We start from the raw sequence: 25156 nt of genomic DNA, 5'->3' as shown, positions 1-25156 counted from the left end.
GCATCATGATTGGAGAAGAGGTGGAAGTTCTTGAGATCATACCTCAAGAACTCTACAAGGTGGCTGACAAGTCCTCCACCATGGCAAGGTTAGTCTTTCCTCACCTCATTTGCCACCTATGCAATTCAGCTGGGATTGACATAGAGGGAGATATCCTCATTAAAGAGGACAAGCCCATCACTAAGAAAAAGATGGAGCAAGCAAGAGAGCCCATTCATGGAGCTCAAGAGGCGTATGAAGCTCATCACCATGAGATCCCAGAGATGCCTCAAATGCACTTTCCTCCACAAAACTATTGGGAGCAAATCAACACCTCCCTAGGAGAATTGAGTTCCAATATGGGACAACTAAGGGTGGAGCATCAAGAGCACTCCATCATGCTTCATGAAATAAGAGAATATCAAAAAGCAATTAGGGAGGAGCAACAAAGACAAGGAAGAGACATAGAAGAGCTCAAGGACATCATTGGTTCCTCAAGAAGGAAACGCCACCATCACTAAGGTGGATTCATTCCTTGTTCTTATTTCTTCTGTTTTTCGTTTTCTATGATATGTGCTTATCTATGTTTGTGTCTTCATTACATGATCATTAGTAGTAGTAACTATGTCTTAAAGTTATAAATGTCCTATGAATCCATCACCTCTCTTAAATGAAAAATGTTTTAATTCAAAAGAACAAGAAGTACATGAGTTTCGAATTTATCCTTGAACTTAGCTTAATTATATTGATGTGGTGACAATGCTTCTTGTTTTCTGAATGTATGCTTGAACAGTGCATATGTCTTTTGAAGTTGTTGTTTAAGAATGTTAAATATGTTGGCTCTTGAAAGAATGATGACTAGGAGACATGTTATTTGATAATCTGAAAAATCATAAAAATGATTCTTGAAGCAAGAAAAATCAGCAAAGAACAAAGCTTGCAGAAAAAAAAATAGGCGAAAAAAAAGAAATAGAAAGAAAAAGAAAAAGCAAGCAGAAAAAGCCAAAATCTCTTAAAACCAAGAGGCAAGAGCAAAAATCCAATAACCCTTAAAACCAAAAGGCAAGGGCAAATAAAAAGGATCCCAAGGCTTTGAGCATCAGTGGATAGGAGGGCCTAAAGGAATAAAATCCTGGTCTAAGCGGCTAAACCAAGCTGTCCCTAACCATGTGCTTGTGGCGTGTAGGTGTCAAGTGAAAACTTGAGACTGAGCGGTTAAAGTCAAGGTCCAAAGCAAAAAAAAAAGAGTGTGCTTAAGAACCCTGGACACCTCTAATTGGGGACTTTAGCAAAGCTAAGTCACAATCTGAAAAGGTTCACCCAATTATGTGTCTGTGGCATTTATGTATCCGGTGGTAATACTGGAAAACAAAGTGCTTAAGGCCACGGCCAAGACTCATAAAGAAGCTGTGTTCAAGAATCATCATACTGAACTAGGAGAATCAATAACACTATCTGAACTCTGAGTTCCTATAGATGCCAATCATTCTGAACCTCAATGGATAAAGTGAGATGCTAAAACTATTCAAGAGGCAAAAAGCTATAAGTCCCGCTCATATGATTGCAGCTATGTTTCATTGATAGTTTGGAATTTATAGTATATTCTCTTCTTTTTATCCTATTTGATTTTCAGTTGCTTGAGGACAAGCAACAATTTAAGTTTGGTGTTGTGATGAGCGGATAATTTATACGCTTTTTGGCATTGTTTTTAGTATGTTTTTAGTATAATCTAGTTACTTTTAGGGATGTTTTCATTAGTTTTTATGTTAAATTCACATTTCTGGACTTTACTATGAGATTGTGTGTTTTTCTATGATTTCAGGTATTTTCTGGCTGAAATTGAGGGACTTGAGCAGAAATCAGATTCAGAGGTTGAAGAAAGACTGCTGATGCTGTTGGATTCTGACCTCCCTGCACTCAAAGTGGATTTTCTGGAGCTACAGAACTCGAAATGGCGCGCTTCCAATTGCGTTGGAAAGAAGACATCCAGAGCTTTTCAGCAATGTATAATAGTTCATATTTTGGCCAAAAATAGACGACATAAACTGGCGTTCAACGCCAGCTTTCTACCCAAATCTGGCGTCCAGCGCCAGAAAAGGAGCCAAAACCAGAGTTGAACGCCCAATCTGGCACTAAAACTGGCGTTCAACTCCAAGGAGGACCTCTACACGTGCCACACTCAAGCTCAGCCCAAACACACACCAAGTGGGCCCCGGAAGTGGATTTATGCATCAATTACTTATTCATGTAAACCCTAGTGACTAGTTTATTATAAATAGGACCCTTTGCTATTGTATTAGACATCTTTGGTCTCAGTTTTAATCCATTGTTCATCTTAGGAGACTATCGATCACGTTTTAGGGGGCTGGCCATCTCGGCCATGCCTGGACCTTTTACTTTTGTATTTTCAAACGGTAGAGTTTCTACACTCCATAGATTAAGGTGTGGAGCTCTGCTGTTCCTCAAAGATTAATGCAAAGTACTACTGTTTTCTATTCAATTCATCTTATTTCGCTTCTAAGATATCCATTCGCACCCAAGAACGTGATGAAGGTGATGATTATGTGTGACGCTCATCACCATTCTCCCCTATGAACACGTGCCTGACAAACACTTCCGTTCTACATGAAATAAGCTAGAATGAATATCTCTTAGATCTCTTAACCAGAATCTTCGTGGCGTAAGCTAGAATGATGGCGGCATTCAAGAGGATCCGGAAAGTCTAAACCTTGTCTGTGGTATTCCGAGTAGGATTCAATGATTGAATGACTGTGACGAGCTTCAAACTCGCGATTGCTGGGCGTTAGTGACAGATGCAAAAGGAGGGTGAATCCTATTCCAGCATGATCGAGAACCGACAGATGATTAGCCGTGCTGTGACAGAGCATGTGAGCATGTTTTTCACTGAGAGGAGGGGATGTAGCCACTGACAACGGTGATGCCCTTGCATAAAGCCAGCCATGGAAAGGAGTAAGACTGATTAGATGAAGATAGCAGGAAAGCAGAGGTTCAGAGGAACGAAAAGCATCTCCATTCGCTTATCTGAAATTCCTACCAATGATTTACATAAGTACCTCTATCCCTATTCTATTACTTATTATTCGAAAACACCATTATCAATTTATATATGCCTAACTGAGAATTGCAAGGTGACCATAGCTTACTTCATACCAACAATCTCCGTGGGATTCGACCCTTACTCACGTAAGGTATTACTTGGACGACCCAGTGCACTTGCTGGTTAGTTGTATCGAAGTTGTGAACCATGGTATTGGCACCATGTTCTTGGCGCCATTGCCAGGGAAAGAAAGAGCCATGAATTTTACATAATTAAAGTGTAATCACGATTACGCGTACCAAGTTGCTCACGTTGCCAGGGATTGTTCGAGCCTGGACATCACAATTTCGTGCACCAATTAACATTTGGGGTGAGAATGCTACTCCCACACTGTCTAGGATCTACACATGTGTAGGAGGCCAAAACTCTTCTCTGTGGTGGATTATTGTTGTTATTGGCTGCTCCTTCTGCTCCATTTGGTGGATTTGTCAAGTGTTCCTCCATATCTTGGAACTCTTCTTCTGAATCCTCTTCTCCAACAATGTTTTTCCCTCTTTCAGCTCTTCTTAATCTTCTGAGGGTACTTTCGTCTTGTTCACAAAAAGTGGGTATAATTCTCCTTGTACCTGACATACAACCAAAGCATAAGAATCACACAACACCAGAAAGGCAATAACACTTCAATCCATGGCTGAAGTGAAATGTTAGTTAGCTTAAGCAAAAATTCAAACAGTTAGCGTGTTAGTCAAAAGTTAAAGAAACAGAAAAGAAAAAGTGCTTGATCTAGATCTCCACTTCACTTAATCATTGTCAATCTATTTCAATCCCCGGAAACGGCACCAAAAACTTGATGTGTGGAAAATGATCCAACACAAAACTCACCGGCAAGTGTACCGGGTCGCATCAAGTAATAATAACTCACGTGAGTGAGGTCGATCCCACAGGGATTGAAGGATTGAGCAATTTTAGTTTAGTGGGTGATTTAGTCAAGCGAACAAGAGTTGATTTGAGTGATTTGTAATTGACAGAAGCTAAATTGTATGAATTGTAAAGGGAGAGGGGCAATTGACAAGAATTTAAAGTGCAGAAGAATTAAAAGAGCTGAATCTTAAAGTGCAAGTAATATAAATTGCAGAAACATAGATTGCAAGAAATGTAAATGACTGAATCTTAAATTGCAAGAAATGTAAATTGCTTGAATTATAAAAGAAATTGGGAATTGGATTTGCAGAAATTAAACAAGGAAAAGTAAATTGCAACAAACAGGGAAGTAAAAGATGAATTTAATTGCAGTAGATCTCAAACAAAAAATATAAATTGGCTTGAAGAAGCGTTCAACAGAAGAATTAAAAGGAAATTTCAGATCTCAGGGGTCAAGAGACTAGAAAACCAAGTCTAGATCTCACTACCTTCCTTGATCCAATTCAGAAATCAATTGCAACAAATTAAAGATCAAAACAGTAAGAAAACTTGAATTCAAATCTCAATTCTCCAATAGTGCAGTGAAAGCAACAAAAAGAGATCTCAATGTGAGATTGAGACAGAATTTCCTCAATTCTCAACACCCAAGACTCAAGCAAGAATTGCAGTAAAGAAAATTAGAAAACCAAAGAGGAAGAGAATTCAATTCTCCTCCCAGATCCAAGTTACAATAAGTAAAATCCTCCAAGAGGTGTAAATTCGAAAGTAAAAGTTGATGTCTCTCCTAAATCAAACTAACTTCTATTTATACACTTTCTTCTAATGATCTTCAAGCCTTGAATTAGGCCTTGGCCTTGATGGAATTGGGTTGATAATAGCCTCTGTTGATTGCTCTTGGTGTTGGGAAGAAATCCACTTGTGAACCGGACCATGAACCATTCACGTTTGAGTCAACGTTTGAGGCAAACGTTGACTCAAACGTCTTCGTGTGTGACATTATGCAGCTCGGCCAAGTTGCTGTCATCCACGTTTGAGCCAGCGTTTGAGGTCAAACGTGAGCTCAAACGTGGCCCTTCCCAAGCAGCTCTTCTAGCCAACGTTTGGCCTAACATTTGAGGCAAACGTTGGCGCAAACGTGGCTCAATTAAACCATCAAGCAGGGGTGCTCTTCCATGCTAAAAGGTGGCCAACGTTTGACCTCACGTTTGAGGCAAACGTTGGCGCAAACGTTGCCATGCTTCAGGGGTGCTTTTGCTTGTTCTTGTGGCGCCAACGTTTGACCTCAAGTTTGAGGCAAACGTTGGCGCAAACTTGGTATGCCTCCAGGGTGTGATTGCTCTCTTCCTCACGTTTGAGTCCAAGTTTAAGGCAAACTTGAGCTCAAACGTGAGTGCTTCTTCTTGCCCCTTGCTATCCCCTTTTCTTCAACCTTCTTCCAAGCTTTATTCCACCTATCATCAATCAACAATTGCATCAAAGCTATGCTAAAATCATGAGGGTTATTCTTTTTCTTGTCATCTAAGCAATTATGGCACAAAACTCATGAAAATGTATCAATTCATCCATGGTTGATTGAATCTAAGGAAACATGAAATTCCACCCAAATGGCTTACTTGTGGCCCAAGAAAGTGCATAAAACCTATTGAAAATTAAAGAAAAAGACTAATAAAACTAGGTTAGGATGACTTGTCATCAATAGATGTAATCTATTAAAATACTTTTATTTTACATTTTGATCAAATTCTATTTGTGTTCATTCTCTATTTAGATAATTTTTTTAGGTATTAAATATGACTATTATGGTATCTTTTAAATGAGTACATGGACAATTTAATATATGTTTGCTTCACTTTATTCTTTAATTTTTTTTAACTTATTCATTCATTTTGTCAAGTTTAATATAAGGTGAAAATTCAGGAGCAGTCTGTTAGAATATATTATGATTAATTAGTATTTATTAGAATTATTTAGCATATTTAGATATTTATTATAGGATATTATGTCTTTATTATTTCGATTTTCTTAACACCTATAAATACCTTTTTATATTGTATCATTTTATACAACTTAAATACACACAAATCTTTTCTCTACTGCTCTCTGAGAGCCGTTAGATAAGTGGCTCTCATTTATCAACTTTGTGTGCAACTTCATGTGAAGTTAACTGCACATGAGTTTCCACCTTAATATAATTAGGAAAAATATAGGTAGATAATGAAAATATTAAACAATGTGAATAATAGATATATGGGATGTTCAATTCATTAGGTGTGCGAATGGTTATTCTAATATTAAGATTTAGGTGAGTAATTTGGAATGTAGTGTGTCTTATTTGAATTGGACTAATTTTAGAACTCGTTAATTATTCAAAAAAAATCATTGGTTATCTAACATAACCCAATTAATAAAAATTCAGTTCTTGTCTCCCAAAAATTTTAATTTATTGTGTTTCTATTTTTTAAAAATATTAAAAAAACTAAAATTTTATGTCTAAAAATTAAAATTTTAGTTCTAATTTTTAACTATCAAATACAACACTAAATCATATATTTCTGGTCTGAACACTACAAAAAAAAGGGTTAAAATGGCGGTTTTTTAAGGTAATTACGGCGGTTACAACTGCCATTATTGCCGAAAATGGCGCCTCCAAGAAACGCCGGAATTCTGGGCGCCATTCTGGTTATTACGGCGGTTTTCTGAAAACCGCCGTAATAACCAGTGGATAACACGGCGGTTTTTTTGCGGTTAAAATGGCTGTTTTTAACCGCCATTTTAACCAAATAAAACGGCGGTTTTGTTGTTGTTTAAAATGGCGGTTTGTAACCGCCGTTTTTACCTGGGTTTAATGGCATACTCTTCGATAAAAATGACGTTTATAACCGCCGTTTTTACCTGGGTTTAATGGTATCCTTCTCATTAAAAATGACGTTTATAACCGCCGTTTTTACCTGTATTTAATGGCATCCTTTTCGTTTAAAATGGCATTTCTAAATGCCATTTTTACCAAGATTTAATGACATCTTTTTCGTTTAAAATGGCATTTTTTAACTACCGTTTTTACCGAATAAAAATGATATTTTTTATCTTTTAAAAATATAATTTTTACTATTATTTTTATCTTGCTAAATAAATAATTTTTTATTAAAATTCCATAATAACAAAATCATAATCCATAGACAAAATATTATATAACTCAAAGTATTAAACATAATATATGATTTTTTAGTATTACAAATAAAAAATAATAACTCCTATACAAAGTATCAAACTAAGAAATATTGTTAGTTCTATTACATTGGGAGTTTTTCTAGAGATACTCAACAAATTTGCTTCAGATCATTCCAACATTTTCATTGTTCATGTCCGTGTAAATAAATATTACCTGCAAAAAAAAAATTGAACGTTAGAAATAAATAGTTAGAAATAAATAGTTGCTCAAATAAATAGCAAACTACCAGCATTTTGAAGAATTAAAAACTAAACCAATAGTCTCACAAGAGGGACTAGATATTAAGAAGCAAAGCACCAGTTTCTTGTATTCTGGGAACAAATTGCAGGGCATGAAAGTTACATCTGCAACGAAGTCTCTATATGAATTTTCCCGATTAGGAATAGCACACTAGGGCTTGAAATTCAAGATAGACAATAATAGAGGCATATCTGCCAGAACCTGGCAAATTGATTGTAATATCTAAGCATCAAATGATATTTACCTGAAGTTCAAATGGTATTGGGTCAAATGCAAGGCGATTCCCAAATCCAACAAAGTGAACAACTTGATTTTTAAGTATAATAGGTAGGATGTTTTTCAAGTAAAAGCTAGGCTTTGCCTCCTTTACCATGTCAACATCTGTCACCTGAAAAAGCATTCCCACAATTAAGAACATACAAAACCAATATATTTGAGTGTACTTATACTCTTATAATCTGCTGAAGTAGGAAAGTTACATACAACACTACCAATTGCCTCCAAGTCCAAAAACTGCAGTTCCTTGGGAAGTTCACGCACTATCCGAATATCAGGAGTCAAGTAGTTAATAAAATGCTCCTCCTAATAGATATCGCTGAATTGACTATGAAATTATGAAATAAGAGATCATAAGTTACACTTACAAATTCGAAACGTTATAAGAGAATACCCATGGACAGCAAATGTGAAAATAAAAATAAAGTAGAATAAATGCTAAACTAGAAATTTTACCATGGTAGTTTCCCTTCCAAAAATATGGGATAAAAAAGGCAGTAGTTAGTGAATTGCTAACCCATATGCCTAACCAGCTAACCTATCCCCTGAATTTTTCATATAACTTATAGCTATGTATTAGAATCACAGGTTTTATTCAGCTACAACAATCATAAAAAATTCACTTTCATATTATAACATCCCAGAAATCATCAGAGTTTTTACTAAGCATTTGGTCTAGCAACTAAATATTCCAAGAGAAATTAGGGACTTGTTTGGTTTGCATTTCCAAGAGAAGACACAGAGGACGACAACCTTCCACCTAAAGACCCTAAGCCATTCCACTAAACTAATTCTTCTCTCATTTAGAAATAGAAAATACCTAGGCATCAGTATCTCACGAAGCTTTAATCTTGCCATAAATTCAGCACTACCGCCAAGAATTATATCTGTCCCACGACCAGCCATGTTGGTAGCAATTGTCACGGCCCCAAGCCGACCACTCTGAGCTACAATCTCTGCTTCTCTCTCAACATTTTCTGGTTTTGCATTAAGAACCTTAAACAATACAGGGACAGGGTTCATTATATTATATCCAAAAAACTATCGGATTAGAAAGAACAGTTAGAAGAACAATTATTAATAACGGCATCCGGTCTTGGGCAAAGAATACACTACCCTTCTCCATTAAAGACATTCAACACAGGTAAGATTAAGAAAATAATGTGCGCTCACATCTTCCAAGATCCCCATTAAAACGAAAAAGACATTACCTCATGTGGAATTCCAGCTTCTTTCAATTGCTCTGACAAAGAATCGCTCTGCTCCATACTGGTCGTGCCAACAAGTACTGGACGACCAGTTTTATGCATTCTAGAGATTTCTACTACAACTGCTCGCCATTTCACACTAGTTGCCCTAAAAACTACATTAGATTCATCCTGAGAAGAAAATAAAGGCTCATTAGACATGATAAAACTCTTCAAGTTTTTTATCAAGAAATATATTGCTAACATGAAGAGAAGAATGGCAGTACATGGAAGGGTAAGTGATACTCCTTACAAAAGGGGAAAACAAGCATACTATCAAATAAACAGTTGGGAGGACAAGATACTCCTTAAATAAGCAAAAAGCAAGCAAACAAAAAATACTATCAATGAAGCATAACTTTTGAATTACTAATGAAGGGAATGATGATTAAAGACGAGAGGACAAGATATACACTTTATAGAAGCAAAAACAAACAAAATAAAATACTACCAGTGAAGCATAACTTTCCGATCTCTAAGCATTTAAGGGAAATGCCTCTAAATATATCATGGGCTTCCAAATAGAGACAAAAATCTACAGTATACCTATCCTGCAAAAGTTGTTTGTCTGAAAAATCTATCATCGACAGTGCAGAAGTTAGACACCAATTAAATACTCCAAACAACGGCTTATATAGCACATTGCAACAAAGAGCCTCCTCGCTTTCCCCGAAACCAGAAAAACTAGTAAATGGGAACTAATCTAAAATAGCAAGGCACACCTAACACTCACCAAAGATATCAAAACACAATATTCAAACAAAAGCATCATATTCAATGTGTGTAGTAATAATAAATGTGGGATTATAGTAAGTACATTGGTTTCTTAACCAATGGTCTTGAATTCAAGTCTTAGGAAAGGCAAAATTATTTTATGGTATTTTAATATATAAAAAACAGTATCTTGACAACTACTTCATCTTGCGAAACTCTTATAAGTAAAAGCCAATACTCCATGTTTCACATTGCAAAAACCATGATAGTGGTCTATGATTGACAAGCAAGATTTAAACCTTTCTTATCATAGGTTTATTTGTTGGAACGATTGTAACTTTAAGCTTGTAAATGCTCTCAAATTCTGTGCTTTTTGTTGCTGATGTACCAGTCATACCACAACGCTTAGGAAACTGCAAAAACACAGATTAAAAAGCGTCAAGGTAGTTTCTTAGGTAAATGAATTCCTGATTTCTGAAGATGAAACATTTCCAACCTGCAGAAAGAAATTCTGATAACTAATGGAAGCCAGTGTAACTGTTTCATTTTGAATTGGTAGCCCTTCCTTTGCTTCAACTGCTTGGTGAAGTCCATCACTCCACCTTCTCCCCTAAAGAAAAATTGAATTTACAAAAGAAAAAAATGTAATTAATAACATTTTTCTCATAAATAAAACAGTTAATTAATAACATAGTGGCCAGTGAAAGAAATCAAAGGATTTGATCTGCAGGAACAATATGATTATGCATATATTCTTTTATGATTTTATGATTGTCATCAAATTGATTATGCATATAACTTGTGCAAAGAAGCACAATTGATGCTTTTATGATTGTCAGCGAATTGAAACCTTTACCATTGTTTAATTGGTTACAAATTCTCTCTCCATTTTTATTCTTTCATCTCGTTCATTTCTCCACCTTTGCCTGTTTCATTTCATCCCTTTCCTTGTTGTGTGAAGTCCAACCAAGCAATACAGTCACTTGTGCTTTGCTGTTAACATCCATGGCTTCCAAGACTGCCTCCAACATTCCCACCAGGTAAAGCTTTCACCTTATCCATTCTTCATTCTTCAGTTTCAGATATATTATTCATTAAGTTATACGTAAGTTACCATCAAGAATCCTAACACTTTAATGTTACAAATGGATGAAAACCTTAAGGTCTTATATAGATCTAAGAGAAATACCAGACCTAAGAGGAAACTAACAGCCAAAACAAAATTCAAACACCAACAGCAACAGAAATGAGACCTTATCCTAAAAAAATCAATAAATCAATCACTGTCGACAGAAATAAATTCAAAAACTAAGAAGAAAATAATATCAGAAACAAAAAATAAAATCCCTAACAGAAACGGAACATAAATGAGACCTTTGGAAGAGTGAGGGACAGCGGCAAAGGCACCAAGCAGAGAAATGGAGGAACATCAGCGGCGGCAAAGCAGCGGAACACAAATTGCTGTTGATCTTGCTGCGCAAATGGCGGAATCGATTTCTCCACTCGCGATGAATCCTCGCAAACAGCCTTAAAAGAAAGACTTATCACAGAGGAAGGAAATTAAAGGAAAAGAAAGGAAGCTGACCTAGATCGTCACAGAGGAAGGAAAGGAAGGTGTTGACGATTTTGGTGGAGAAGACACAGAGGTCGATAAGGAGAGGAAGCTGGAGGAGATGTCACCGGAGGAGATCGCCGCTGTAGGAGATGTCGCCGAAGGAGATCGACGCCGAATGAGATGTCACCGGAGAAGATCGTCGGAGAACGCAAGAAGATCGGAGATCGTTGCACAGGCAAGGAGCAACAGCGTCACGCGCGTGGTGTTTCGACTTTCAAGTTTCCACCAAGGGTTTCTGAAATGTAGGATTACTAAGTTTGCCTTTATAGCACGTCAAAACTGCGGTTCAAAACCGCCATAATTACAAAAACGCCACAAATCCAAAAACTGATTACGGCAGCAGCAGAAAATGCCAGAATATCAAAATATTATGGCGATTCTTGAAAGTTGCCATAATATAAATGTCATTTTAACCTCTCAAATTCCAGCACCTCATACCAAATGCAGGCTTAGAGTGCCTTTGAAGTTGCGAAATGTTCGGGAGGGGGCGAGGGACAAGTAAGGATGGTAATGGAGCTTCTTGAGTACGGATAATCCTCCTCTCCCCTACCTTTATCCCAGTATGAGACAAAAATGTCTCTCTTTTTCATTTCTATTACAGGATTTTATGTATCAAATTTTTTGCGGAAGTGGATCTTTAGTGTCAATTTGTGCTAATTAAATTAAGCACTCCGAGTTAAAGGATTCTGCTAAAAACGTGTAGCAAACAAGCGTGACAAATAATAGTTTCGAAATAATAAAGAGATAATAACTTATTTAATTTAATTTTTATAATTTTATACGTATAACATCTATAATTAATAATTATATATTTATTATATCTAAAATTATATAATTATTTTAATAATAATTAATTTAAATGTTAATTAAAATAATTTTAAATTATGTAAGTTATTTTGTATTATTTTTCAAATATTATTATAATATTTTATTTTACTAGAAACAATGCATTTTGTATTTTTTTTTTCTTTTTTTCTCTACTTTCGTAAAAAAGAAGAAAACATAACAGAATTAATTTTATAACTTAGTCCAATCAAACATTTTTAATTGTTATTTTTTTTTTTTTATAGAATACCCTTGTGTTTTTCTCTTTCTTCTTCTCTACTTTAGTAAAAAAAAAAAAAGACACATAATAACAGTAGAAGAAGAAATGTATGTACTTTATAGTTAATCTTATATTTGTAAAAATAATTTTTTATTAATTTTTTTTATAATTGATTGCAATTAACACTACAACATTTTAAGTTTACAGCCATAATCTTTTTAGTCACAGTTTAAAAGTGTGATCTAAAATCTTTTATGGTCATGATATTCAGATGTTTTAAAAAAAATTTTGGTCATGTTAGAGTTTTAAACCGTGACTTAAAATATTTGATAAGTAAAATAATAACCGTGACAAAAAACTGTGATCTTAGATAAAAAAAAAGGTAAAATATTAAATTGGTCTCTTATATTTGGATATAATCTTATTTTAGTCTTTAAGGTTTAAAGTGTCCTATTTGAATCTAAAAAATTTCATTTAACTTTAATGTAGTCCCATTGTGAAGTCAAAGTTAAATAATTTACGAAATATCCTACATAACAAGAATAAGGTCGATGATTTGGAGAACAAGTACAAGCTCCAGAGGCACAAAATCAATAGTAGATGCATTAATACATTTATTTATCATTAAATGATAAATAAATGTATTAATGCATCTACTATTGATTTTGTGCCTCTGGAGCTTGTACTTGTTCTCCAAATTATCGATATTGTTCTTGTACTGCTGTTATGTAGGACATTTCGTTAATTATTTAACTTTGACCTCATAGAGGGACTACATTGAAGCTAAATAAAAGTTTTTTGGATTCAAATAGGACACTTTAAACTTTAAGAACCAAAACAGAATTACGCCTAAATATAGAGGACTAATTTAGTACTTTACCCTAAAAAAAACTGTAATCATATAACTATAATCATGTCAAAATAGGTCATGATTTTAAAATTGTGATCTAAAGTTAAAAAGCGGTGAACATAAATTTTTAGTCACAATTTTCACTAGTTATGATTATGATTTTAAAACCTGACCATGGACAAAAAATATTACAATAAATGTAACTAGTATTCTCCTAAATATTATAATCAAAATAAAAAATGCTATCTATCTATTCTATTATATAAAAATCGGATGTCTACACTTAATGATAAAGCTGACGTGGCATGCTTTGGAGAGTGTTTCCCGATTTAATTGTTTTAACTCATTTAATATAATTTATTGCACTAACTTAATTATATCAACTAATTGATTTGATTAGATATTTAAATATTAATATAATTAATATAATTTATTATAATTTATATTACTTAATTAATTATATTACATTAATTATAATTCGTTATATTAGTGAATTAGTCTTTTCATTTATAAAGTCTAAAATAAAATAAATAAATTGTTATTTATTCTAATTAAATTTATTTATATACTATATATGAATTAACGTTAAGTTATAAAACATAGAACTTGTGGATTGTGATAAAAACGCAAATCAGGAAAAAAAAAATGCATACAATTATAGAAGAATTAAATCTATCCTCTTTATTTATTTTTAACCATCGTTTTAGATTTTAATTTTTTTTAAAACCAGTGATAGTGGAATTTTATTGATGCTAGATAAAATTATAGAAGAATCAAATCATAATTTGCATTTATTGATGCTAGATAAAATTATAAATTGTTACTCTTTCAATCAAATCATACCATATACAAAAATAAATTAAATTAAATAAATCGAATTTGCATCTCTATATAAATCGAATTGAATAAATTCGATTTAGGCAAATACGTAGTAAATTAAATTCATAAAGTTCGAATTATATGCAACTTCTGAATAATTATAATGTTATGGGTATTTTATATAAAAATTAATACAAAAATAATTTAAATTCTGTACAATATTTTTTTTTTGTATTTATGAGTTATTAAAAATGAACGAAAAAATATTGTATAAAATTTGAATTTTTTTTGTATGGGTTGTTGTATAAAATACTAATATCATTATAATTATTTATTTTGAAACAGAGTACAACTAAGATTTTATTAACAATTTTAAATAAAATATTTTTATAAAATTTTAAATTTTTTTATTATGAGCACTTTTTGTAATTATTATAAATAATTTTATAAAATTTAAAAATGGCTTAACAGATGTTATGAGTAAATCGTTTGACAAAAAAACTCATTACAAAATCGGTCGTATATGTGATTAATCGGTGAACCGTTAGTACTGGTTGGTTTTTTTAAAAGGTTTCTGGTTTGTTAATAACTCCTCCAAACGGTGCCATTTTGACTTTAAAAAAAAAAAAGAAAAACTGAATCCCCAACGGCTTAAGCCCGTAACCCATTCCCACTCCCACACTTCTCTCATCTCCTCTCTGAAATTGATGTGAAAATGAAAGGCCAAATCTATAACAGTTGAGATTCTTGATGAAAATAAAAGGCCAAATCTACATGGAGCTATTCAAAATTACATGGTATATAGTCTATGTGGTCCGTACAACAAGAATTCACCTTGCATGAAGAATGGATCATGTTCAAAGTTCTATCCTAAAGAGTTTAGACAGCGAACACTCATTGATGAGGCCGGATTTTCCAAATATAGGCATACTGATAACGGTCGAACAGTAAAGAAAAGGGAATGTGTACTAAACAATAAGTTCATTATTTCGTATAATCCAGAATTGTTGTTCAAGTTCGGGTGCCACATAAATGTGGAATACACATGCCAAACAAGTTCTATTAAGTATCTGTTTAAGTATGTACACGAGGGTAATGACCGCGTAACAGCTACTCTATACAATGCTGGTGATCCGTCAGAAGCCACACAAGTTGTTGACGAAATTAGGAATTATTACGATTGTAAGTACATTTCGGCATGTGAGGCAGTCTGGCGTCTATTTGGATACGAAATCCAAGAGAAAGAACCACTTGTGATTAGACTTCCATTCCATTTGGTGGATGAGCAACATGTGGTTTATGGTGAAACTTCTAATGTGAATGATATCGTCGAAAGAGTAATATCTCATAAGTCCATGTTTTTGGGATGGATGGCGGCGAACATATCATATCCCTATGCTCGAAGTCTGACTTATGCTGAGTTTTCAACTAAATTTGTTTGGAAGGACGATTCTTCAAAGTGGTTTCCTCGAAAGAAAGGCTTCGCAATTGGAAGATTCATGTACCTACAGGTAATGACGAGTTTATATTCAATTTTGATCTTACTTATTTAATGGTTTAAATTTAAAATCTTAATAGCCTATACCCCACGTCCATTTTATTCGATTTATCTACACTAGAAAATAAATGTTCAAATAACTTTCAACAGTTATAATCTGTAGATTATACAATTTTTTATTTTTCTATATTTTTTAGGAAAATTATTCTTATGCGGATGTGTAGCTACATAATAATTAAAATAGCGTAGCTTAATCCATTTAACAACTTAAAAGTGGGATTTTAATCAAATTTTTTGCAGCAAATATTGAAGAATATTACCAACGACTTCTCTTGAATACTCAGAGAGAATGTATGAGTTTTCGAGACATAAGAACAGTAGGAGGAACAATTTATGCTATGTATAGAGATGCATGCTTCGCCCTTAGACTCTTGCAAGATGACAAAGAATTCATTGATGCAATTAAGGAAGCAAGCTCATGGGTCTCAGGATCATATGTTAGGAGGTTATTTGTCATTCTATTAACATCCAATAATATCTCAAGACCAGAACATGTCTGGGATAGATGTTGGCATGAACTCTCAGATGATATTTTGTATCGACAGAGAGTTGTGATGAACATGAGGGGTGAGTTTTTATTAATTACAATGATAAAAGTTCTCCTTATTGATCATTTTTAGTTTGATTGAATTTTTATAGTATCGTATAATATGCAGAGTTAACAATGTCAGATGATGAGATTAAGCAGTTGTGCTTAATGGATATAGACAAGATCTTACATTCCTATGGTAAAACCTTGAAAGACTATCCTCCAATACCTTTAACAACTGAAGTTGATAGTTCTTTGTTAACCGAAAGGGTTATTAGGGAAGAGCTAAACTTTAACAGGGATGATTTAAAGAAAAATGCCTCAGACATGTTAGCCATCGCAACACTTGAGTGGAGATATGCATTCGATAAAATTGTTAGAGCTGTGTATTGTGATGAAGGGGGATTTTTCTTTGTGTATGGTCATGGGGGTACTGTAAAAACATTTCTTTGGAACCTTATGTATGCTGAGATTCGCTCAAGGGGTGATATAGTGTTAAACGTTGCTCTGAGTGGTATTGCATCTTTACTTCTTCCCAATAGAAGAACGGCACACTCAAAGTTCAAAATACGGCTGAATATAACTGAGAATTCTGTATGTAACATCAAACCTGGTTCCCCTCAAGCAATGTTGCTGTTGAAAGCCAAACTTATAATTTGGGATGAGGCTCCAATGGTTAGTAGGTACTGCTATGAAGTGCCTGATAAATGCTTGGGTGATATCATGAGGTGTTCTCCAACATATAGCAAAGATTTGTCCTGTTGTACTAGGTGGAGACTTTAGACAAATTCTTCCTGTCATTTCACAAAGATCGAGACAAGATATCGTTCATTCAACCGTGAATTCGTCTTACCTTTGGAAGTTTTGTCAGGTGCTCAAACTAACAAAAAATATGAGACTCTCTGTAGGAATGACTGCTTCAGATCAAGATGAGACAGAGCAATTTGGTGAGTGGTTATTGAAAGTTAGTGATGGTCTAATAGGTGACAATATGGATGGTGAATCTGAGATATGTCTTCCAGGAGATATTGTTATTCCTTCTTCGGACCAGGCATTTGATGAGTTGGTTCATTTTTCTTATCCAAATATTTTGGAAAACATGTCCTCAAAATATTTTTTCAAAGCAAGAACTATACTGGCTCCCACACTAGACATCGTTGAATAGGTCAACAACCATCTGATGGCTATCATTCCTGGAGGGGAAATTATATCTTAGTTCGGGTTCCATTTGTATGGATGAAGGGAATATGGAGAGTCAGCTAGATCTCTATGGTCCTGAATTACTGAATAGCATAAATTGCTCTGATTTGCCTCCACATAAATTAATACTCAAGATTGGTGTTCCGGTGATGTTACTGAGGAATATTGACTAATCCAGTGGTCTTTGTAATGGTACAAGGCTACAAGTTAGGAAGTTTGGAAATCATGTCATAGAATGTAAAGTCTTAACGGGTAACAATGTTGGTCATATTGCTTTGATTCCAAGAATGAATATGGTACCAACAAATGAAACCGTCCCAGTTAGATTCCAACGAAAACAGTTTCCTATAATAGTATTGTTTGCCATGACAATTAACAAGTTTCAGGGACAAACTTTATCTTATGTTGGATTGTGCTTGCCCAAACCAGTTTTTACACATGACCAACTATATGTGGCACTTTCAAAAGTTAAGAGTAAGAGAGGTTTAAAAGTTTTACTTATGAATCATGTAGGAATATTTGCAAATTCAACCATCAATGTTGTTTATAGAGAAGTCTTTGAAAAAATAGTATTCTAATGTAAATATTTTAATTTTATTTTAAATTCTTTATCAGTGTATAATTATTTTAGCTTAAAAATATAAAATAATTATTACTTACTTTTTTTAGTTAAACTTTGATTTTAATAATAATTTTATAAATTTCTTAAAATAATAATTATTTTGTACTTTTGTTTTAAATATCGAAGCATATATTTCTTTTTTTACTTTTATAAATTTTTTCGTGCTGAGCACGGGGTCATACACTAGTTTGTATATTAAAATTAGTTACTAAAATCATTCATCAATGTATTTATGTATAAATATATATATATAATTTAATTTATTTTTAATGTGTATTTGTATTTAAACATATATTTTATACTGATGATTGACTTTGACAGCTAATTTTAAATTACATGTAACATAATTTAATTAAAATATTGAAACATTAATTGAATTATATTGCAATATAGTAAAGATTACGAAAATGGATTCTCTCCATTTTTTAACACTTGAGAATAAAGTGTGTTCTCTTACTTTTAATTCTATAAGTGAGACCAAAATTAAATAAAAAAAAATAATAAAAAATGAGATTAAACACTGAACACCATCTAATTTTTTTTTCATTGAAGAAGACCACTCTCTAAAGATTACAAATATAGGAGCATTGTACATCCAAAATCAACACTATATTGCTTCCTCGTCAAAGTTTTTCCATTTCAGAACATTGTATTCTAAAACACAATATGATTATATAAACTCAAGAAAAAATTGAAGTATAAAACAACAAAGTAAATATTGTAATTACTTCTCAAATCGCTTAAATATTATTTCATTTTATATTTCAAACTGAACGACCTCATAATCAACAAAACATAACTTCTATTGCAATTTTAAAAAGAAAAGCCTAGGCTAACAACTTTATTAAATTCTGGCCAGCATGTAACCCGTCAAAGAAAAATAAATAATCCCACACCATTAGATAAAATCTCACACCATTAAAAACATCATTAATGACTACTTGATGGCTACAAATCACAAAAGTTACTAACTCCCTAGCACTCCTCATTTGAAAAATCAAAATTAAAATAAACTTTTGAAATATTTATTGTTTCAAACATCGTTACATACTACTTCAAACTAAAGGACCACAATTTACCTAAATCTTTTAACATTTGTATTTTATGCTATAAAAGTGAATACCTTAACAACTTTCTCGATGAATCATTGAGTTTTAATTGCGACTCTTTATTTTTATTTTTTTAGAAAAAAAAAAAAAACAGAAACAATTACATCAAATATTCATATAATACATATAATATAAACTAAAAGTTTGTATTCTCATCATTATAGCGTTTGTCATACCTAGAATAGATTTCATCAATGCATGTGATTCTCTTTTTTTTATCATTTGGATAGCGTCTCATGCATTCAACTTTGATACATTCCAAAATGCAATTTTTCTTCTTTTCCTGATCCTTTTCATGGCGTATCTCACAATCCTTGATACACTCACCCATCTTATTACTAGCAATATGATAAAATGTTGTATAATGTTCTTCAACAATAGTTTTCTGAAATTCTTCATTGGCAGAACAAATAACTATCCCAATGATCATCAATATTATAATTATATGTGCCATATTTTTTCTAGCCATTCTCTCTCTCTCACGTTCTCTCTTTGTGTGGTTTGTAATAATCATAATGAACTTCAATTTATAAAAGGTTAAAATCTTTTTCAATGTTTTTTTATGTTGATATGTCTCTAAAATAAGAATATTTTTCATTTATTAGTATATGTTCCTTCCTCATACTAAAAGCTGCAAATTACTAATATAATAAATAAAACAATTACTTCTCGTTGTAGCAAATATTTTATAGTAAAGTTAATTATTTCGGCTCATTTTGAGTGTCTCTTGAATACTATGAATTTCACTAAATATACTAAGAACGTAAATTGTATATTAGAACATTGGACGATGTCATATAAACTCTAGGTTACAAATAAGTGAAAAGCATCATATGCATTATAAAAACATTGAAAATGTAATATGAATGAGGAGTTGTTTATGTAGTATAATGGATGGTAGTGAGAAAAAAGAAAAAAAAATTATTTTTATTCCTGTTATTTAATTTATATTTTTATCTGAAAATTTATTAATTTTATTGCAAATTCTGTGTGTATCATGTGGACAGAGAAAGACAAACTAGAATTCAAATTGTTTGTTATGATAATGCCATTTATTTTAAAATTTAGAATTGTCGGAATTCATTAATCTATTTAAATAGTATTAAAGTCTTTATATTTAATTAATTTTTAAATAGAAGAAGAGAGGTGAAGAATGAAGGAAGGATAGGGAAAAACTTAAAAATAAATAAACAATAAACGAAATAAAAGAAAAAGAAAAATGGCTAATCCCGCTATTGTGTATTATTGTTGCAAGTGTAGATAGAGTAATTATGAGATATTTTTATTAACACTAATTTTAGAAAAACATGCATGGGATTTTGGAATACGGAAAGGAATTCTTCACTCATGTGCACAATGATAGATATTTTCTAGAGTCACAGATTAGGGATGAAAAAAAATCGTAAAAATTATCACCGACAAAACATCTCTAAATTCGTTAAATTTCTATGACATATGAAATTATAGTATAATGTAAAATTTTAAAATTTCAGTTATTGCTTTAAAATTTTTGTTATTATCAATTTTTTTAATATGAGATTTAGATAATACTGTCATAAAATTATGATTTGACAATATATAAAGAATCTTGTATATTTAAAAATTTTGTTCAAATTAAGATTCCTAGTGTTTTTTTCAATGGAATTTATATGCAATACTATCATAGAAATGAATAAAGTTTTATGTTCGTTACTTTTTTTTTTACTTCATATATATTGTGTTTTTAAATTTTAACTATGTGTCTTTAATTTATCTATTAAGTTAGATTTTATTGAAGTATACTGCGTGATGATTATTTTTAAATTTATTCTACAGAAAATCTCTACGTACAAGTCTTTTTACTATACAAATCTTACAAGTTCTCAATATCCCTTATCCTTAAAACGCGCTTCTTATAGCATGTATGTTTCACGCGCCTTTTTAACAGATTTTTCAATCAATCAACGCGCGAATATATAACTTCCTTTTTCGAAAGGATTTCGCTTCTTTTTCGAATTTCTTCTGCGTTTTCTTGCCTTACCTCTTCGATCTCTTTTGTGCGTTTCTCTCTGCCTTCTCCTTCCTCTTTTACGTGCGTTTCTCTCTGCTTTCTCCTTCTTCATTTACATGCTTCAAATTTTTCATTTTGCGTTTATCCATTGTTTTTTGACATCAAGCTGTGAAATCGTTTTTGAAGATAATGGATGATTCAATTTCAGATTGTCAGCTGAACCAGAGCGAAGTGGATTTTGAAACTGAATCCAATGAAGTTCTTGAGGTGTGATTTAGTTTTCGTTAGTAATTGAATCTGAATTTGAATCCGATTAGTAGTTTTCGATTGTGTAGCTGAATAATGCGTGAACCTTGCCTGTGATATTTGCTGTTTATTCTTCCTTGTTTGAATTGAATCTAATGCACTAGTTCTCATTAGAATTAAAAGAATTTTGTCCATTTTATATCAGACATTCGGATGTAGATCAGTAATAATTGGGTGCATTTCAGGAACGTTTGGATGCATTTACAGTTTGTGACTTTTCATCTGATGGAGGGTGAATTGTCTTATTATTTTAGTTGAATTGTTTTAGTTTCTGTTTAGTTATAATTCATAAATATGATTTTCTTATTTTTGATAATGGTTTCATAGTTGTATTTGCATTCTATAGTTTATGCTTGTTTTAATATGGTGTATTTTGAGTGTATTTTTGCAGACCTTCTGTGGTGTTGATGACCAGTTTGTCCCCAAGGTTGGAATGACTTTTAACACCCTTGAAGATGCTGCAAAATTCTACAAGCAAGCATTATTCAAAGGTTGCAGGTTTTTCTACAAGAGTTCGGTACACAAATAAGAAGGGAAATGAAATTAAGAATCAATTGATTACACGTAGCAGAGAGGGAAAATGGAAATCGAAAATATCTCCAACCGAGAAGACAAATCCCTCAGCTGGTTTAAATTGTCCTGCAAGAATTTATATACACGTATTGAAGGATGTTGGTATTTGGATCATTTTGAAGGTCGTGTTGCATCATTCATATTCTTGCTGTCCAGATCAAGCACAGATGCTCAAACAGCACAGGAAACTAAGCATGTTTGTGCGTCGTACAATAGAGAATAACGAGGAAGCCAGTATCATACCTAGCAAAAATTTCCAATCATTTGTTGCAGCAACCGGGGGTCACTGCGAGTTAAATTTTATCGAAAAAGACGTGAGGAATTAAATCATCAAAGAAGTGCGGAATGTTTCGGAACAAGAGGATGCAAAAGAATTCGGAAAATACTTATTAAGAATGAAAGAGAAGAATTATAATTTCTTTTTCGAGCTCGAACTCGAGGACGATCAGTCTATTAAGCTTGCTTTTTGGGCAGATGCAAGGAGCAGAGCTGCCTGTGAGTATTCAGAGATATTATTTCATTTGACATCACCTACAATACAAACAGGTAACATGCTGTTCTGATTTATGATGATGAATTAATGTTGTTTTATGATTCTGCTGCAGAGGTGTATATTGGAGGTTTTTGGGTGCATAGAATCATTATTTGGGTGTATTTTGTTGATTTTAATTCTATTTTACCGTAATCTGTTTCAGGTATAATCTGGTTTGTAGTTCTTTTGTCGGGGTGAATCAGCATGGTCAGTCAACACTTCTTGGATGCGCTTTGATGAAAAATGAAGATATTGAATCATTCAAATGGTTATTTCAATGTTGGCTTTGTTGCATGGGAGGAAATACTCCGAAAGGGATTCTCACCGATCAATGTGCATTGATGCAAAGGGCTATCGAGGCTTGTATGCCCACAACAATTCACTGTTGGTGTATTTGGCACATCATGAAGAAGATTCCAAGCAAATTAAATGATACAAGGGACACACAGAAATCGAACAAGAAATGAGCCAAGTTTTTTGGAACTCTCATACCAAAGAATCATTTGATAGGAATTGGGATGATTTTCTGCTAAAATATGGTCTTGTGGACAACAAGTGGCTTTCAGGTAATGACATTTAAAATCTGCAGCAGAGGTGCAAATTGCATATTTTTGGGTGCATTATAGTCTTATTTGGGTGTATTTTGCAGATCTTTATGAAGACCGTCATATATGGGTTCCAATTTACCTGGATCACCACTTTTGGGTCGGGATGAGAAGCATACAAAGGAGCGAGAGCATGCATTCATTTTTTAACAAGTTCATTACCTGGAACAGCTCACTTATCCAATTTGTCAAACAATACGATAATTGCCTCGGAAGCAGGGAGCAAACAGAGAGAGAATCAAATGCTGCAGATTTTCACACGGTCATACCGTGTGTAACAAAATCCTCCATTGAAACTCAGTTTCAACATGTGTACACTCACCAAAAGTTTAGGGAAGTCCAAGCACAATTCAAAGGGAAGGAGAATTACATCACAAGATTAACGAACTCTGCTCTAGGCTATTCAGTATATGAAGTTGGAGAACAAGTTTCCAGCTCAATATTCAACAAATTTGCGGTTACTTACGACTCAGTAGAAGCCCAAGTGAAATTCCAATGCTTATTATTCGAGTCAATAGGGATATCACGCCCTAAGCGTGTTAAGCTTTGAACGAGTAACCCAAGTGTCACCGAGATATATATTGGAACGATGGAGCAAGAAGGTAAAGAGGTGACACACACATCAAGAGCAGCCACGACGAGCCATTGTTGGAGCCAAGAAGCAAGAGGTTTCACGAATTGGTGTTTCGTTTGTAAAATATATGCGAATTTGCATCAGAATCTGAGGAGCTGACTAACATTCTGCACCGTGCTTACGATAACGTCATGGTTGAGATGGAAGAACTAAAGCCAAAAGGAAGGGGACATGTTCGTTATCTCACGAAGATGCCAACTTGGAATCCGTTAACGAGATTCAAATCCTTCCAAGGATTCGAACAAGAGGACGTCCAAAAAATAGGCTAAGTTCAAAGTTGGACAAACAGATTGCAAATGCCTCAAAGAAGAAAACAAAAGCTCTAAGCGAGATAAAAGCGATGTTCTTTAAATAGGCGGTGATTGAGTTTAATTTTCTTGTTAATAGTTTTGCTAATATGTAAGTTTATTATTTTCAGTTAAACCTTTCTGATGCTGCATCAGTGGTGCAACCAAATTTCAACCAATATCATGGACATGTTATAAATTATCAGTTCAGGGAATCAACAGCAAGGGATAATTTTTTGGGTGTATAGCTACAGGATATTGGTGTAACGCTCAGTTTTTTTGGTGTATTTCTGAATATTCTTGTGTTTGACATTTTAATTTTATATTTTTCAGATGCTGTTGTTTATGTTAGAAATTAGTGTTCTTTTTAGTTTTTAGGGTTTAGGATTTTAGGATTTTAGGGTTTAGGATTTAGGGTTCAGGGTTTAGGGTTTAGGTTTTAGGGTTTAGGAGTTTAGGGTATATATTTAGGTGTATACGGGTTATATTTAGGGTGCATAATTAAGGTTTAGGGTTTAGGTATTTAGTGTTTAGGGTTTTAGGGTTTAGGGTTTAGGGTTTTAGGATTTAGGTTTTAGGGTTTAGTGGTTTAGGGTTTTAGAGTTTAGGGTTTAGGGTTTAGGGTTTTAGGATTTTAGGGGTTTAGGGTATATATTTGGGTGTATATGGGTTATATTTGGGTGCATAATTAAGGTTTAGGGTTTAGGAGTTTAGGGTTTAGATTTTAGGGTTTAGGGGTTAGGGTTTATGGTTTTAGGGTTTTAGGGTTTTAGAGTTTAAGGTTTAGGGGTTTAGGGTTTTAGGGTTTATATGTTTAGGGTTTATAGGTTTATGGTTTAGGTTTTAGGGTACATATTTGGGGGTATTCGGGTTATATTTGGGTACATAATTAAAGTAATTAGGTGTATTAGTTGGTTTGGTGTTGTTTTCCTTTATTTTCAATGTACCTGTAATTTACAACTTTTGAATACAGCACAGATAGTTTATTTATGCAAACAAATTTTATAATACAAATGCATTAAATATTCACAAAATTTACAAGTGTTCAAACTATTTCAAGACTAGATAAAACTGAAATCAATCACTGTCACTGTCAATATCATATGAATCTACTTAACAATATGGACTCAACAAAGCTGTAGATGGCTTCGACAATCCCATTGCTTCACTTCCCTTGATCGCTGTATCTCTGTCACGATTCATGTCATGAAAAAGAAT

General features: G+C 33.2%; 2 protein-coding genes across 12 annotated transcripts; one reads left to right on the top strand and one right to left on the bottom strand.

Moving 5' to 3' along the window:
- Positions 1 to 7124: 7124 nt before the first annotated feature.
- On the bottom strand, positions 7125 to 11904 carry LOC112727113 (protein translocase subunit SecA, chloroplastic). 11 transcript variants are annotated; one of them, XM_072208995.1, is made up of 10 exons: positions 11718 to 11904; positions 11039 to 11514; positions 10521 to 10734; positions 10161 to 10274; positions 9964 to 10077; positions 8915 to 9082; positions 8524 to 8699; positions 7911 to 8031; positions 7672 to 7815; positions 7125 to 7340 (listed from the first exon to the last, which is right to left on the bottom strand). In XM_072208995.1, exons 3-8 carry the CDS (start codon positions 10521 to 10523, stop codon positions 8010 to 8012), a joined length of 597 nt encoding a protein of 198 aa, XP_072065096.1. In that variant the 5' UTR covers positions 10524 to 10734; positions 11039 to 11514; positions 11718 to 11904; the 3' UTR covers positions 7125 to 7340; positions 7672 to 7815; positions 7911 to 8009. The 11 variants fall into 11 exon arrangements, with proteins under 11 accessions (XP_072065096.1, XP_072065095.1, XP_072065100.1 ...); XM_072208994.1 differs by having other exon boundaries at positions 11694 to 11800; XM_072208999.1 differs by having other exon boundaries at positions 7911 to 7966; positions 11694 to 11800.
- Positions 11905 to 14787: 2883 nt separating this feature from the next.
- Positions 14788 to 24186, top strand: LOC140176661 (uncharacterized). The gene is made up of 7 exons (XM_072208196.1): positions 14788 to 15504; positions 15836 to 16118; positions 16208 to 16755; positions 16851 to 16918; positions 17459 to 17754; positions 21210 to 21268; positions 24070 to 24186. Exons 1-7 carry the CDS (start codon positions 14788 to 14790, stop codon positions 24184 to 24186), a joined length of 2088 nt encoding a protein of 695 aa, XP_072064297.1.
- The last annotated feature ends 970 nt before the right edge of the window (positions 24187 to 25156 follow it).

Source organism: Arachis hypogaea, chromosome 12 (genome assembly GCF_003086295.3).
Source record: "Arachis hypogaea cultivar Tifrunner chromosome 12, arahy.Tifrunner.gnm2.J5K5, whole genome shotgun sequence".
Classification (NCBI taxonomy): domain Eukaryota; kingdom Viridiplantae; phylum Streptophyta; class Magnoliopsida; order Fabales; family Fabaceae; genus Arachis; species Arachis hypogaea.
The sequence above is the reverse complement of the archived record's forward strand: the minus strand, read 5'-3'. Positions and strand labels throughout refer to the sequence as shown.